We start from the raw sequence: 17,371 nt of genomic DNA on the forward strand, positions 1-17,371 counted from the left end.
GACACAGAAGAGGTCATGGATGAAGAGACTCAGTATGTCGCCACTGATATATGATACAGCATGATATATTTTGAATGTCGATGTAGTAAATAGAACTAACTTGTATTTCATTTTATTTTCTATGTTTCGTGTGAAGGGAGGAAGAAGGTAAGAGCATTCCCCTTCTCCTACAGTACATGAGTGCATCAATGTTTCAAATATTTATTACAATATACAGTATATTACAAATACATCCAAAGAAGAAGTGAACAGGTAGGCCTGCTTCTTTTGAGTTTTTATTTTTATATTTTAATACCAAACATTATTTTTATGGCTGTCATCTTTGTAAATATCCATTTAATTGGAACCCAATTACAGGAACTTAGCTTAAGTTTTTTTCTGGTTTTATTTATAATATGAACTTTCATTAAAAAAGTATTTTAATGCTTTTTAAATTTGTCCTTTTTAATTTTTCATTTTTATTTATCACTATTCAGCACTAAAGGAATCTAGTTTTGGAACCTTTATTTTTTTTAAAAACACAATTTCTATTTTTTTTCTTTTTACATATTTTTATTCTGCTATAAGAACATGCCACCCCAATTTTACACATGTGAGCAAATTTTATACTATTTTCAAGCTTCCCCCCCCCCCCCCCCCCCCACAACACTTTTGAGCGACCACAGCACCAAACTATTAATGAAGTCTATCGGGTGGAGCCGCTAGTTGAGGAAATACTGTATCTGCTGGAAAGCCCGACAAGAATCCAATGATGGAATAATAAACTCTGCATGAGTCATAATGCCCGTTTTTTCTCTCTCTCTTTTTTTAAAGATGACTCAAAGCCAAAACCAAAGTAAGTTGTTTTCACTTGATTAACACGACATGTTTCTTTTTTTCTCTGCTAGTTATCAACCCTTTTTTTGCTCAATTGCACAGATTCATGTCAAACATTGCTGCCCCAAAGATCCCGGATGGCGAGAAAGTGGATTTTGATGTGAGTTTGATCCCATGAAATGCATGTTAAAAAAAGAAAAAGAAAAAAAAAGATTACTTGTGAGTGCAGGACATCCACAGGAAGCGTCAAGAGAAAGATCTGTCCGAGCTGCAGTCGCTCATCGAGGCTCACTTCATCCAGAGGAAGAAGGAGGAAGAGGAGCTCGTCGCCCTCGTCAACAGAATTGTGAGTCGAGACCCTCAAATCTGCAGCAAATTTGAAGAATTTCGTAACGTCACTCAAAATACACAAAATAAATTGAGTATTGACAAAAAATGTAGGAAACCTGAAGTTGAGTTGCTCCATTTGCAGACTGGCTCTTGTGCTGACCCCCACATCACTCACCGCACCAGCCCCCACCTTTTAAAGCCATCCACACTCAAAGTGATGGTCAAACAATACCTGCACCACATGCACATCATTAGCCCCTGCATACTCGCTGTTTGCCCCCCCCCCCACACAAACACAGATTCATTCATTCTACTTGGATTTTTTTTTAAAAATATACAGTATATATATCTTTTTATTTGGGGATTTTTTTTGGGGGGGGGGGTTGTTTTTCATTTTTCAAATATTTTGAGGTTCGAATTAGTGCATCAACGTTTCACCATTGTTCTTATACAATTTGTCTTTCTACACTTGTCAGCGATAGCTTAGTAAACGTTTAACATAATAGTGATCAATATATATGTATTTTTTAAACTGGAAATTTGTTGCCATTTGTTGCAATGCACTGGGGCAGTTCCAATTGTGCCCCTGGAAGTCTGCCTAGCAGCAAGGGTCCGCACTGGGAAAATTCTGTGCTGCATGCATACACAAAGATTTGAATACGTTTCATTCAAATCATTAATTTTTGCCATGATTGTGCTATTTTTGTCCAAGTGAAAGCTTCAAATTCGTTTCTTTAAAGGAAAAGCGTCGTGCCGAGAGAGCGGAGCAGCAAAGGATCCGAACTGAGATGGAGAAAGAGAGGCAGGCCAGGCTTGCCGTAAGTTCTCACAAGTTAAGAAAATATGCGATGACCTGATCAGTGACACGTGCGTGTGTGTGTGTGTTACATCCAGGAGGAGAAGGAGCGAAGAGAGCAGGAGGAGCAGCGTAAGAAGCATGACGAAGACGCCAAGAAGAAGAAGGTCCTCTCCAGCATGACTCAGCAGTACGGCGCCGGACAGAAGGTCACACAGCTTCTTACTTTGACATATCTGGTCACGCAAAGGTGGCTTCTTTACAAAACAAAATGATTAGGACCTCATGCAAAAATTTCAGCTTCTGTTGCTGACAATGCCACCATTTAAAACATATTTTGCATCAGGTAGCGGATATTATTTTTTCATTCCTCTCTACAATTTTTTTTTGTATTAAGCTTCAATTTCATTATCAAGAGCAATTGGATTGGTTTTATTTTAAATGTTGAGTAAATTATTTTGAGAGATTATTTTACAAATTGTAATTCACATGGGAAAATTAAAGACAAAATGATGATAAAAAATATATTTCAAAAGTCAACTTCAAATACATGACTGAATTGGCAATTTTTTTTTTTTGATTCCTCACCAACCCATGTAGGTCAAAATATTAGGCACAGCTCTCCATGTGCTGCCGTAGTGTAACTCCGTCATAAAGTACAACCCCCCCAAAAACAAAAAACAGAACAGAGTCAATAATCGACGCTGCAGCTCTTGCATTCGACATCAATCGGGACAGGCTTTGTGCAGCATGGATTCAAGTGCACTTACTGAGTCTTTTTTTTATAAACCTTTATTAACCTTGCACTTGTAAATACTCACATTATGCCCAAACAGAGTGAAAAGAAAGGCAAAAAGCAGACGGAGAGAGAGAAAAAGAAGAAGATTCTGGCAGAGCGCAGGAAGCCGCTCAACATCGACCACTTGAGTGATGACAAGCTCAAGTAGGACAAACAAGGGTCTCCGCAGCACGCCAAATTGATTCATATCAAGTATGGGATGAAATCTGCAATTGTGTGCGTGCGTGCAGGGAGAAGGCTAACGAGCTGTGGCAGTGGCTGATGCAACTGGAGACGGAGAAGTACGATCTCAACGACAAGTTCAAAAGGCAGAAGTGTGACGTGAGTCTCTCCATACTGTACATTTCAGCATGGCAGCAATTCTTGATTTGGTTTGTTTTTATGTAATGCAAAAAATGTTCGGCACTGTTTTCCATTTCAACACATTTTCCTTCCCATGTTTTGTTCCTGAAAATGAGAGCAACTGAAAAAGTGAGGAATATATTCATCAACTTAAAAATTCATACCTTAAAAAAAAAAAATAATTAGTTAAGGATGTCCTGATTGCAGTTTTTGTACCAGTCATTATCAAAAAACAAAACCAAAAAAACAAAGAGATACTTTTGTATATGCCAATAAGCCCTGTGAAAAATTGGTTCAAAACAAGCAAAACACTAACATATCAAATAACCGCCCCCCCCAAAAAAGTAATCTCTTCAACCGCATAAAATTAGGTTGTCAAAAAATATATACGGTATGTACAGTATGTATATATATGTATGTATGCATATATATATATATTATATACTGTATATTATACTACTAGTAATTTTATTTTTTCAGGGAAAACTAAATTAAGCATCCATCTATTATCCGAACAGCTTTATCCTCATGAAGGTCGCGGGTGTGCTGGAGCCTATCCCAGCTGTCTCTTTTTTGGATTATTATTATTATTATTACTATTAAATGGATTCCTTGTTAATTCCGCTTTACGCTACTTGCAGATCAACCTCCTCCTTGTCCGTGTGCAGGATCACCAGAGGTAAAGTCACATGAAATCGTGGCGAGTTGAATTGTCTGATTTCACGCTGCCGTTTCTTCTTCTGTGGTTGTTTTTAGCACTAAGGGCCGTGGCAAGGGCAAAATGGGAGCCCGGCTGAGGTAAAGAGGGAACTTCCTCATCCCCACCCTGGGACACACCAAAACAGGACATCGGTGTATCGCCAATCATATTTCATATCAATAAACAAGCATCTACTTCCATGAGAGTCACACAGGGTGTTTTGTTTGCGTGCCAGCAATGTTGTATGGTTAACCACCGGGCAGCCATACAGCAGTTCTTACTGTACTGTGCTGTGCGACTGATTTGGTGCTCTTTAGTGTGATACCGCGTGTGTATGGGTCCTACATGACGAACCAATAAAACACACAGTGGACTTTGGTCGCTGTCAGTTTTTTGGGGTGCTTGTTGCAAATACCGCGGCCCGTGTTGGTTGATGCTCTACTGTACTGTACGGTGAACCCATGCCAGAAGATGGCGGCAAAGCACCTAAAACGGAGATGATCACAAAGCATCAACACCATGCTTCTAACACAACCATGAAGCCATGTTACACAAGAACTGTATTCAGTCATTACATTACTCAACACAAACAGATCCTTTTCGTGTGAGGCTCATCAAGCGAGTACCCGGCTAAATAACACGCAAGCATGAACCTACGTGACATCAGACAGGGGCAAACAAATACATGCATGAGCGCTTCACACAAACAATCTAAAATCATTTAACTCACCTTTTGTTATTTACTAAGAAATATTAAGGCATATTAGCAAATTGTAACAGTAGTTTAGTCAACACTGGCTACTCGAAGCAGCATCGCTGGAGAAGCAACCCCCCCCCCCCAAAAAAACAACAACCTCACACTGTAGTTTCAGTTTCACTTTTTGGGCACAAAAACAGCGATTTGATGAGTTTCAGTGAATGATGGATGACAACTTAAAATATAAAAATTTAAGAAAAATAAAAAAAGATTTTCAAAAACGTAAATTCAGGATTGCCAGACCTCAAATATGCAGAGTTTCATTCAATTCAATTAGAGGTGGGGTAAGGGATGGAAGTTACGATGCGATACGTGACGAAAACAACAACTGTTTTTGTTTGTCATGTCTGTCTTTAATTATATTCAACACAAAATAATGGATAATAACATCATCCCTATCGATACACTTTGGTTCATAAGAAAAATAGATTATTTCTAGTCACGGGGGATGTTTGAGGGTTGAGTGGTGGAAACAGGATGGTCATCCAAACTGTACAGTTGTAACTATGATTTCCCCGTACACATAATCACCATTGTATTGTGAGGACTGCGGGTCTTACGTGGACCTTGTGTGCAGGGGCCGGTGGTCTGTGTGGATTGAGGAAGGGGAGGAGCCAGAAGGCGAGCGGCTTCTCTCACCATAAGTGCGTTTCTCTGATCTCCGCAATCACTTGGCTGGCTTTTTGCAGGGCCTGCATACAGCACGGTCTGAGTCAGGGGCGTCAAGCTCATTTTTAACGCGGTGTCGTTACGGCTTCCCACAGACGGCCATTATGATGGTGAAACAAATACAGTCAGTTTCATTGCCTCATTATATTATTAAGTATACATCTATATGGATTAACCAGGTCTGAAATAAAAACAAACAAAATCAAGGACAATCATTTGTCGATTATTGTTCAGTAACAGGGAAAACAAACAAACAAAAAAAACATTGCAAAGTCGAATTATTTGTGACACATGCCAATTTGAAATGGGGGTAGATGGTAGATTTTAGCATGGATAGTGAAATTTTACACACAAGTTTTGCTTTTGCAGTTCACATAAAATGATATGTTGGGCTGGATTTGGCCCCCGGGCCTTGGGTTTGATACCGGTGGTCTAAGAAGTCACATATTTTGCAGGTGCACCTCATTAAGTGGTGCACTTAATTTTTATTTTTTTGCTTACTGGTATTTAATAGATAACACCTACGTCGCGAAAAATTAAACTCTACGCTCACTCCATTGCGGCATACGCATCAACTATTCGCCGTTGTTGCATAAAGCGTCAGTAAGTGTGGATTTTGTCGGTTCGGGTACCTTGAGCATGTCTGCCGCCTCGTTGCGTCGCTGCGCCATGTCCTCCGATTCGGTCAGCAAGTCATCCAACAGTACCGATTTATACAACTGACCCACCAGCTCGCTCTGCAGGCAGTCTTTGACGTGGTTCACCAGGAAGTGCATCACCGCTTTAGGCACGCTGAGTAGGAGGAGGAGGAGGACGGAAGTAGTGAGGCAGCGAAGAAGACTGTCGCAAAGGATTCTGACTCTACAAAGGAATCGAGATCATGCCATGGTCGCTCTTTCCACACCTGTCCTGGATGTTTTTCCGCACGATAAGAAAATAGGACTTGATAAGCCTCTCTATGACCTCGCAGTCTCTCTGTTCCCGAGCAGACAACTTCCTGGACACTGGTACAGGCTGGGGGAAAAAAAGAACAGTTACGATGAGTTAAAGGGGGACAGATTATGAAAAATTGACTTTTTGCTGGTTTGTATTTCAAATATTTGGCTCTCTGAAATGACTGTTTGTTTCATACAGCAACACCAGTTACAACACATCAACAAAAGTCCGTATTTCAGGAATCGAGACAATATCATGGAAATCACTCCCTTGCTCCCGTTTACAGTCAGCCTTACCACATCGAGCAAATTAACAGCATGGCCCTTCTGCGGGGTCGCGGGGAGGGGATTCTGGGGCATTGCTCTGTCGCCCACAGCGCCCTCCTCCCCCCTTTTCAGCATCCCTCTCCAGTTCCCCGTCCCGCCGCTGTCCACCTGATCGCCAGAAGACGCGACCTGAGCGCCGCCCACTGCCGCCTGCTGGCCAGAAGAGAGATTAGCAAGGGAGACACTGTCACATGAGGTTGTAGCGAAAATAAATAACTCTCTAGCTCTGATGAAATTAGGGACTTGAACTTTTTATTCCATAAAATGGAGCCAACAGTGTCAAGTGGCTAATGTAAAAATACGACGCTGTATATCAAATTCATGTAAATGCGACTGTAGTTTCAGTGATATAAAACTGCACTGCATCATACTGACTAATAAGTTGGCACAGCTCTTGGCTTGGAGATTGTGATTCATAAATAAAAGTACCGGTACCTTGTCTCGAGGGACCGCAGATGGCAGGTCCCTCATTCTGTTGCGTCTTTGCTCCTGTGAATAAAATTTCAACGGAATGACTACAATTAAAAATCATTTGCATTGAAGAACAGTCCGAAGAGAAGCACGGCAGAGGGTTTGGACCTCAATGTTGTGGTTCATGAGGCCACAGGCGTCAGCAAAGTCGGGATGTTTGGTGTTGATGTACGCCAGCTCAATCGCGACCAGGTTGTGAACCTCAAGACAAAAAGACATTTAATTATGAAGAGATGTTCATCGTATCATGTCGCCATGAGGGCAGTTTTGCTACCATGTCATTGGTAATTGGGAGTCTCTTTCTCAAGAGGGAGGTGACCACTTCCACGATGGCATCGTGAAGCTTTGGGAATCGCAGCAGCTCCTACACAGAGAAAAAAAAAATTGTGAAATATACACTTTCAAAGTTCAACTTGTAATGCATTAAACGCCCACGAGTTTTTTTTTGTTTTGTTTTTTAAAGAAATGACGGGTCGGCAATCCTCTAAGGACGTTTCCATTACATTTTGGTTCACACCTCAATGCCACCATTAAAAAATATATAAATAAATTGTTCCACAGATAAATAATGATAATTATAGTAAATAAAATACTTGTGTACTTTCTCTCCAGCTTCTCAAACTTTTTTTTTGAGGTGTGACATGTATTAAGAGTGGAAGCCACCGCTTGAGGATGCGTCAATTTCCCAAACTCATGTAGCTGAACAAGGTGAGTAGATTAGAAACATTTCCCAGTAACATAACTGACTTTTGTGTGTGCTGTTTAATAATGTCAGACACAGTTTCAATAAGAAAAGCACTTTTCAGAAGACAATCCTTACCCAATTTCAATAACAATAAATATAGTTTCGATTATTTTAGTGATATTCTAATTTCTCAAGATGGTAAATGGGGAACTTTCATGAGTTTGTGCAAACTATAACTACTCAAATGGTAAAACATGAAATATTTTCCTCTGCGTGTCGAGAATCTACTTACAGTAATACATAAATGTCCCGTATTTGAACAGGATTTAAGTTTTCCCCAATATTCTGTTGCCACCTGTGTGCTGTAGTTACTGCAGTGTTGGATGATCCTCTGCATCTCCTCGTGAACCAGCTCCACGCAGCGCAGACTGGGCTCCTCCAGACGCTTCACTTGTCTCTTGACTAGTAACTCGAAGGAAACCTCAGGCACAAACAAGGCAGGCCGAGGTCCCTGGAAACAACAGGTTGTCACACCGTTTGGATCGTTGCGTCAGTTACAATTCCTGATCAGATGTTGCAGGGACCCACCGTCGCGTTACGGATCGCCGTCAGCACGTCGATCGTCGTCAGGCCGCCGAGGGGATCGACTGATTCCAACGTTCGACCGAAGGTCTCGTGGAATATGTAACAGATTCTCGCGCCGCCACAGCTGAGGAAGAGCAGAGGTGGAAGGGTCGGTCAAACTGATTTTCAGAGTGCCCAACAGGTGCGGATCTGGGGGGTGGCCATTGAGTGGCCATGGGCACCCTAAACTGAAACCTGTCCAGTAATTTGCAGGGTGTTGCCAGATGCAGATTAAGCAGTGACAAAAGCGTGCGTGAAACCCAAAGTAATTTAAACCACTGGATCAGCGGATGACTGTAAGCAAGCTACCGATAAGCGAATGTCCATTTTCAGCACGTTTAACTTGTGGATATCTGTTGGCTAGATTAAAAAAAAAGAAAAAGAAAAGTATGTGTTCAAATTATTTGTTTTTTAAAGCTTTATATCGACTGCTGCATTGATGCTAGTTTCATTAGCCCGTCTAAACAGGTTGCATTTCGCTAGCGGCCAATGATTATGCGGCTTGGTTAAATGCACAACATGTAATTCTTGGTTTTATGTTTAGTTTTATGGTAATCTCTGAGTGAGAGTGCAGATAACAATCTGAATCACACACAGAAATGTTCACTTAGCTGCCCAACTGCGAGGATGGCCAAGGATATAAGGGGTTGGTACATTGCTGTGACATGTCCGCGAGTTCACCATATTGAATGTGGCAGATCTGTCCAAGAACTGCTGCAAGTCAATCGAGCAAACGTGATACAGCACCTTTATACAAAATGCTGAAAGTTAAGTTGCTTTATGTTCCTCTCCAAAATGACCTCTGGCGTCACCTCGCCCAGTGAATATTCCCTGACTCGGCAAGTGGCGGCAGCTTGACTCACAGTTCGGCCGTCTCGATGTACTTGGCCGTGCCCTCGATGGTGTGGCAGTACTCGGCGGCAAACTTGGTGATGAGCTGCAGCAAGGTGGAGCTCTGGTCTTCCACAGGCTCGCCATAGCTGTTGAGCAGCGACTGGTACTGGGCCGCCAGCACGTTGATCCTGGTTTTCAGCTCCGGGAGGCAGTCTCGGATGTGGTGCATGAGCAATCTACACCCAAGAAGATCAGATGAGTCAATCTCAGGTAAAATTGACATTTTACTCCATTACTACACTTAGCTATTGTGCATTTTGTCACAATTTAGTATTCATGCAATTTCATATCACCTAAGGCTCAAGAACACGTTTGTGAAATTATTACATATTCATATGTTAAATTATAATCCACCTTTTTTTAATAACTTCTATTTTTGGAAACACTTTACAAATACTCCAAAACTGTAGCGTATAACCATTATGATAAATAATGATTAAAAATGATTAATTTTGGTTTTCATGAAAACATGCAGGTGTATCCACTGTTCTTTTAAAAACAGGAGCTTCCTTTCTTACCTATTCAGTGTCCTGGCCAGATATTTAGTTCCACTTCTGTTTGCAAGGGAGGGGTACTTCTTTTGGAGAAAAGCGTACTCATCACGGATCGCATCTGCTACTGATTTCTTCTGATTGATATCCAGCTGACTCCTAGCAATACAAATAAAAAAGTCAAATGAAAACCCACAGTTGGCACATCACATGACTGATGTGTGCAACTGGACACAGGCGCCGTCACCTGTTGACAACTCCAATAATGCCAAGTTTGACAGGAACTACTCGGCCCATCAGGATATCCATGGCGTCCGTCCCGGCATCCATCAGATCCAACTTGGTGACCACTGCTAGCGTCCTCCTTCCTGGACGCAACACGGAGGACACAATTTAGGACATGCGTTAGTTTCAAGCAAATGCTAAAAGCAAAAGCGTTTACCATCAGGATCGACTTCACGGGCCACTTTGAGGGCCTCTGACGTCGCCATGTCTGTGTTGGCGGCGGTCACAGCCAGGATGATGGAGTTGGGATTCGAGATGTACTTTACGATCAGTTCACGGATCTGAATCTCGATGTCTTTGGGCTGGTCTCCCACTGGCACCTGCAAAACAAATCAACACAAAAAAATAAAATAAATAACCCATTGCAGAGAATGTGATCACAATCATCTTTGCACATATCTCACTTTGGTGATGCCAGGAAGGTCCACAAGTGTGAAGTTGACAACATTGGGTGAGAAGACTTTGAGGTGAATGGGTTCATCACTGATACCCTGGGGACAAAAAAATAGAGTATAACATGAAGTTTGCATTCACATTTCTTGTCTGGTCCATTTCTTCACCTGCTAATGCACAAAGTGGAACTCAAGAAACGAGAAGCTGTTTTTTGTTGGCATTTTCTGCTTTATATACCCATTAACTCACAAGTGAGCACATCACTCACATTCTTGTTTTATTATGTCCATACCTTGTTAATGCCTGATATTCTTTCTGTTTCTGCTTCAATTTCTTGACGGATCTCTTCAAAATTAGTGTAGATCTAAAAACAAACCAAAACAAAAAGAGAAACAGAGAAAATGTCAACTATCTAAAAGGTGCTCAGGAATTGAGTGCACTTATTTGACATGATTCCTTTCAACTTTACCTTGTTTTTGGTGTGCAAGAATTTGCCCCATTCCTCACCGTCGATTCCTGCACAGATTCAAATTATGGGCATCAGTCAATGATGTGACCAACGCATGTTTAACTTGTCACGAGAGGAATTTTCTGGTGGCTATAATGGATTATAAAACTTCATAGCAAAAAGCTGAGGGGAAAAAATAATAATAAGAGCGGGGGGTAAAAATTGCTTTCCTAGTTGATGACAGAAGCACAGTAAAACCCTTCAAGCACAAAGAAGCAAGGAAATCGAAGTTGCACAACAAAACAAGGACGCAAACGAAGCCTGTTAGTTATCGCAGGTGAAGCCAGCGGTTCAGGTCATTGCAGCTCTTTTGGGTGTTCAGAAAATGATGAAAAAAAAAAAGAAGTTTTTCCAATCAATCTGAACTGAGTGAAGCCGCTTGGGTGCACGGTTGATCACAGGCTACTCCTAAACAAAAAGGGCCGGAAACGGGGAGGCAACCTTATACTGTATACAAACACGGTAAGGCAAATAATAAAAGGGAGACCTCTGTAAAAGCGGCCATTTTTCTTGAATTCTGTAGTTTAAGAGAGAGACAACAAATGGGTTAGCCTGCTGCTGATCTACTTATGAATGAGGGGGGGATTACACAGGGTTCTGATAAGAAATGTGATTTCACATTGTTTAGACGTTTCCCAGTAACGAGGGGTTGTTAAAAAATAATAATTATACATATAAAATCACTGATTTAAAGCTTAGTTGCGACAGTCTTGAGAATTTAATATATCAAAAATAGGTAACTGCTTGATAACCTGGTTTATTTAAGTGAAATAAAGGGGAAGGTGCACCAGGAGGCAGGGATAAGATGCAATGAGAAATAAAAATGAATACGCCAATGGTACCATTCTCCTCGTTGGTTTTCCGGCGGTCTTCGGAATCGATGTGGACGAGCTGGAAGATTAGCGGCCGACGGGTCACAATGCCTGTGCCTCGCGGTAGCACATCCCTGCCGACTAGGCTCTCTAAAACAGAACTCTTGCCGCTACTCTAGAAAGAAAAACATAGAAAGAAATTACACTAAAATATGACAAAGTCGGAGGGCGGTTTTCTTTACAGTTGAAGTCAGGATAAATGCAACGTGATGTTACGTTCACCGAGTTAAGGTTATTTGTACGTGTACAACTTCCATCCATCCATCCATTTTCCGAACCGCTTGATCCTCACTAGGGTCGCGGGGGGTGCTGGAGCCTATCCCAGCCGTCTCCGGGCAGTCGGCGGGGGACACCCTGAATCAGTTGCCAGCCAATCGCAGGGCACACAGAGACAAACAACCATCCACGCCCACACTCACACCTAGGGACAATTTAGAGCATCCAATCAGCCTGCCATGCATGTTTTTGGAATGTGGGAGGAAACCGGAGTACCCAGAGAAAACCCACGCAGGCCCGGGGAGAACATGCAAACTCCATACAGGGAGGCCGGAGCTGGAATCGAACCCGGTACCTCTGCACTGTGAAGCCGACGTGCTAACCACTGAACTACCGGGCCGCCCGTGTACAACTTGTACTTTATAAAACTACAATAGGTAGATGACACCTACTTATTCATCTTTGGAGCTCAGTAGCAAGGATAAACAAGCAGCAAAACAACGGAAAAAACATCTCCTCGGCTTGGTTTGTTGCACTCTAATAACACCCGTTGATGCTTGCCAAAACAGCTGAGACTGCCACATCCTATTAACGGGTCACAGAAAGTAAACACGTTTGGCAAAACCTATCACTACTTTAAACCAATTAGGCTCGAGTGTGTCGGCTTTTTAGATGAAGAGAGGAGTTTTATGATAATGGGTCATGTTTTCTGCTATGGGAAGTGCAATCATAGGAATACATGCCGATTGGTATGAACTAAATGTAATGTAGCTGCTATATGAAAACTATCATTACACAGTATTGTATAAGTGATTTATCTTCTACCTGAAATAGACACATGTGCTGGAGGATATTGCTGCGACATATTTTCCATTAGCCTGGAAAGAGGCTTAGCGTGAGCTAAGTAGGAAACAATATACTACACGTTACGACAACTATTTTAGGATTTATTACGATAAACAGAACAATAAGTAATTACATTAACAACGGCGATGTGTACTGTGACGATGGTTCAAGTGTTAGAGAAAACATATTTTTGCTGGTGTTATTTTAAGGTAAGTTAACACACACACATCGCAAACATAAATAGTGACAATGGTTGAGAAATAAACGCCATGAACTCAAGACTGAAGTTTTAACAACTAGGGATAATGCTAACTAACTTGCTAGGCTCCAAAACAAAGTGCAGTTTCTCACCTGAGTCCCCACAACAACTATTTGCGGCAGCTGAATGATGTCAGCGCCCACTGTGTTAAAAACATCTTGCAGTTTGTTTATGACAGGTATGAGGGCCTCCATGAGCTCCAAAACCGATCCGGACCTGTCGAGAAATGGGACACTTCTCCGTTCTTCACAAAGTCATTCAATGTCCCGCGGGTGGCTAAGCTAGCGATTGACATCTCTTTCACACCGCGGCGCAAACTACTATGCGTTGTACCGTTGCATTGTGGGAGTTGAAGTTTACTAAATCACCGTGCCATGGGATTCACTTGGGATGTTTTTGACGATTGAACTACATTCACGCATGTGACGTCATAAAACGTCAGCAGCATAGCAAAATCTACGCAACAGTAACCAAGGGTGCAACCAAAATATTTGCACTCGTGAGTCGTGATGGGATTTTTTTTTAACTGACAAATGGAAATATAAAATGCTTTTCTACTGTTTGTTAAGGGATTAAGAACGGTAAATACAGGTTAACATATTTTAGATCACACTACTCATGTTTAAAGGATACTGATTTGATTACAAATTGCTTTAATTTTAGTGGGGATTCTACCCCACAAAAACGTGTTTAAATCATAGCAACTCCATGAAGGGTTCATGCTAATCGACCTGAGATGACCTGACATAAGATATTTGGTGTTAACTTTTTATTTTTCAAAACACATTTTTAAAACGCGAAGGCAGCAATCCACAAACTCATACAAAAAGTGCTTGCATTGGATTTTTTACAACGTCAAATACAAAAATATTGCACATGACTGACAATGTCATATCACAAACTAGAAATGAAGTACCTGTAACATGTTAGGAGAACAGTTTCCATTTGTATTAACGGTACTCTATTCTGTGGGTTACTACTACGATTAAAGCATTGTGATATTTTCAGTATTTACAAATAACTTTTATACAGCATGACAGTAGTACTTGACTGCTTAACCCCTTTCCCACATACATTTGAAAACCAGTTGATACATTTCAAAAGAAAATCAAAGGCTTAAAAACAGAAAAGTCATGCTTTTTAAAGTCAAGTTTGTAGCAATTGCTACATTACACAATCGCATTTTCATGTGGGGCCTTGGTGGCAAAATGGGTGCCTTATCAATTTTATTTAAGCTGTCCACTAAAACACTGTTTTGTACATATGTAATATTCTGAGAAACACACCCTAATGTGAGAAAAAGTGGACAACAATGTAAAACCCACCCAGGTTGGTATAAACTACACCAGGACCTAAGAGTTCTCACAGAGAATAAGAACAGGAACTGCACACAGGAAGGCTAAGGCATAGTCAATCCCAGAACCTCAGATCAGCAATGAAGACATGCAAGCCACCCCATTACCCTCTAGCCAAATACTAGGGGGGGGGGGGGGGGGGCGCAACTAAAAATATAAAGCTGGTGGCAAAATGGACATAACGTGATCTAGTGGTTCGTTTGTCTGCCTCAGTATCAATCTCATGACTGCTTATGGCAATATTTATAATCGGGACAGCAGCTTTCAATGTTACATTCAGGGTTTCAAAATTCCCTGAATTTTTCTAAACTATCCATGGGAATTAACCTCTACTTTGGACTTTGGGATTTTTGCTGAAACTATGGTGGAATATCCACATACAGAAGATACAAACAAAATCCCAGCCCTTGTTTTCCAACATCTTGACAAAAGCCTAGCAAACAGAAGCAGCGTGTGGAACCTCAGGCAGCGGAGAGGATTCAGAAATGATGTGGAATTAGTGGAATTTCCCCCTCAACAGGAAATTTCCCACCCCTTAGGAAATCTTGTCACATTTAAATCTTTCTGATTCATCATTACAAACCTATTGTATACAAGTAAGGTGGCTATTGCTTCCTAAGTTGCAGTGCAATCTGTGTATGTGGTCACCATGTTCTCTCTGCGCTGCGTCACTGTTCTACAGTGCTGTTTGGAGGAAGTGTGGAAGATGCCTTCAGTCTGTGTCGGGTGCATGTGGAAGGCGAATATCTTTTCAACGTCGTCGAAAAGGTCGCCAAAGAAGCCGGCTCCTTCAAAGTTTCTCTTGTGTCGCCCGTGGGATTCTCTCTGGGAATGTTCGTCAAAGTGTTGCCTGTGCCGGGCGTGCCTGCTGTTGTGGTTGTCCATGTCAAAGTCCTCTAAGATGTCCTCCAATTTGAAGCTGAATGGTTGGCGCGCGCTTCGCCTCTGTTGTGTGCCTGCTGTGAAATACGAGGCGCTGCCACCAAACTGGTCGTACTCTCCTCTTCTGGTAACATCAGATAACATTTCATAAGCTGAAAAAAAAAAAAGCGATAAAGACAGAACAAATATGATTACAGTACAGCAGTACCGTGACTTGCAAATTTGGTCTGTGATGATGCCTGTTACTCAAATGAACTTTCTACATTCACATAACTAGAAATGCCATTAATCTGTCCTGTCACATTCTAAAACCATGCATGTCGTTTGTCCACGACATTCGTCATAGGAGAAGAATCTGTGCTTGGTGGTTGGGAGGAATGTCGGCGCCATTTGACTGTCGGTGCTGGACAGCCCCGGGGCGCTTGTGTCTTTTGCGCTTGTAATGGGCAGCGTTTTTCACAGCCCCGTTTTGTTCAGTGGAGATGTCCGCGCTTTTGGACAGTCTGCGTTGGTGCGGCTGGATGGATGGCTGCTGAGGAGAGGAGCGTCGGCGCGGAGCGCAGATGCGTATTTGGGACTGAGAGTCGCTGCTTGGAATTGAAATGGATTTACATGGGACAGGAGAAGTGAACCAATCTCTTTTTCGTCAATGGATGCGACTGCTTCTTGTTGACTTTGAAACTTAAGCTTGTAGCTGACATGTGCACATTTTGAGCATGACCAAAACAACAAAGTGTATGAGGGAAAAGTGGTTAGGATTGCACAACTGTCCGTGTTTTATGTTGTGTTATGTATATGTTAACTGTTTTGTTAAGCGCTTTGTTACAGCTGCAGCTGTTGTGAAAGCGCTATATAAATCAGGATGTATTGTATTGTAATATGTTATGTTCATTGAAGAATCTAACTTGCCGATAGGTGATAAGAAGAAATGTAAAGTGTTATCGGAAATGGATGGACGTTGCTAGAATAGCACGAACCAACTATACCTTCTGCAATTTCCCTGAATCTCACTTCAGCGTCGGGGCTGTTGTTCCTATCAGGGTGATACCTCATGGCGAGCCCGTGAAATGCTTTCTTTATCTGCCGCTCAGTGGCGTCTTTTGGCACTCCCAGTATATCGTAGTAGTCCTTCTTGGCAAGGAGCAGCTCTGCTATCACGAGGAGGCACACGGCCATCTTCAGAGCAGACTCTGTTTTGGCCATGATTCAGTTGTCCTGCACAATAAACATACAATGAGGAGAGGATATTTTACTCCAATTACTGTCACGCATAGCTGGCGGTTCTCAGGCACTCGAAACAAAGGCAAACGTCTGCTCAAGCTCAAACCTTCCATATACGTCATCTCCTCACCTTGTATGATGTGCAAATGCTAGCTAATCAGCTGGGCTCTATTAAATATTTAACCAACGATAAACATGACGTTGAATGTACCGAACGGGAGGTCATTCATTTGACGATAAACGTGACGTTGTTAGCTTCAAATGTGAGTGACAGGAGCTGTCGCCATCGTTGCATTTCTTCTTCGGTGACAATTCTCAAATATGGCAACTGGTCACGGATGCACAGCTCCCCTTTTGGTAAAAGTTGGAAATACACTTAAAAAAACTTGTAGTAGATTGATCAGGTTTATTTTTTTGGCGGGGGGGGGGGGGGTGCTGGAAGTAATTTATATTTAATTTCTAAATGACTGATTAGGCAATAAGTTCCCAATACCGCCATTTATCTCTATTATTTAGTGGTATGTTGTTAATGTAAACCATGGGTGTCCAAAGTCGGTCCTCAAGGGCTGCTGTCCTGCCTGTTTTCCAGCTCTCCAAGGAGCAACACACCTGATTCAGATGATCAGCTCATCAGCCAGCTCTGAAGCAGCATTAGAACGACCCTGATCATTTGATTCAAGGAGAGCTGGCTGATGAGCTGATCATCTGAATCAGGTGTGTTGCATCCGGGGGAGCTGGAAAACAGGCAGGAAAGTGGCCCTCCCGGCCCGGAGCTGGACATGCCTGATGTAAACATTTCCGTGCCTTTAAATTCCTTCTTTATCAGAGCTGCTTCTCCTCACGAAGGTCGCAGGCGTGCTGGAGCCTATCCCAGTTGTCTTCGAGCTGTCGGTGGGGT

At 42.0% G+C, this 17,371-nt stretch overlaps 3 protein-coding genes across 6 annotated transcripts; 1 reads left to right on the forward strand and 2 right to left on the reverse strand.

Annotated features, from left to right (window-relative positions):
* Positions 1-816: 816 nt before the first annotated feature.
* tnnt2d (troponin T2d, cardiac) lies at positions 817-4,033 on the forward strand. Its single transcript, XM_086108461.1, has 9 exons — positions 817-835; positions 919-976; positions 1,046-1,162; positions 1,887-1,964; positions 2,041-2,151; positions 2,779-2,885; positions 2,972-3,062; positions 3,725-3,762; positions 3,840-4,033. Exons 2-9 carry the CDS (start codon positions 923-925, stop codon positions 3,883-3,885), a joined length of 642 nt encoding a protein of 213 aa, XP_085964587.1. The 5' UTR covers positions 817-835; positions 919-922; the 3' UTR covers positions 3,886-4,033.
* Positions 4,034-4,326: 293 nt separating this feature from the next.
* On the reverse strand, positions 4,327-13,315 carry dnm1l (dynamin 1-like). 4 transcript variants are annotated; one of them, XM_086108458.1, is made up of 19 exons: positions 13,108-13,315; positions 11,665-11,809; positions 11,310-11,339; positions 10,784-10,830; positions 10,607-10,678; positions 10,326-10,412; positions 10,079-10,241; positions 9,884-10,004; positions 9,664-9,795; positions 9,115-9,321; positions 8,216-8,336; positions 7,983-8,138; positions 7,217-7,306; positions 7,051-7,143; positions 6,907-6,960; positions 6,442-6,621; positions 6,114-6,223; positions 5,842-6,001; positions 4,327-5,232 (listed from the first exon to the last, which is right to left on the reverse strand). In XM_086108458.1, exons 1-19 carry the CDS (start codon positions 13,207-13,209, stop codon positions 5,176-5,178), a joined length of 2,127 nt encoding a protein of 708 aa, XP_085964584.1. In that variant the 5' UTR covers positions 13,210-13,315; the 3' UTR covers positions 4,327-5,175. The 4 variants fall into 4 exon arrangements, with proteins under 4 accessions (XP_085964584.1, XP_085964583.1, XP_085964585.1 ...); XM_086108457.1 differs by having other exon boundaries at positions 6,442-6,624; XM_086108459.1 differs by lacking the exon at positions 11,310-11,339 and having other exon boundaries at positions 6,442-6,624.
* Positions 13,316-13,769: 454 nt separating this feature from the next.
* Positions 13,770-16,768, reverse strand: dnajb9a (DnaJ heat shock protein family (Hsp40) member B9a). Its single transcript, XM_086110196.1, has 3 exons — positions 16,604-16,768; positions 16,239-16,467; positions 13,770-15,404 (listed from the first exon to the last, which is right to left on the reverse strand). The coding sequence occupies exons 2-3, from the start codon at positions 16,453-16,455 to the stop codon at positions 14,986-14,988; spliced, it is 636 nt and encodes a 211-aa protein (XP_085966322.1). The 5' UTR covers positions 16,456-16,467; positions 16,604-16,768; the 3' UTR covers positions 13,770-14,985.
* Positions 16,769-17,371: the final 603 nt, after the last annotated feature.

This window comes from Hippocampus guttulatus, chromosome 4 (assembly GCF_054856545.1).
Source record: "Hippocampus guttulatus isolate MCC_2025c chromosome 4, RoL_Hgut_1.0, whole genome shotgun sequence".
Taxonomy (NCBI): Eukaryota; Metazoa; Chordata; class Actinopteri; order Syngnathiformes; family Syngnathidae; genus Hippocampus; species Hippocampus guttulatus.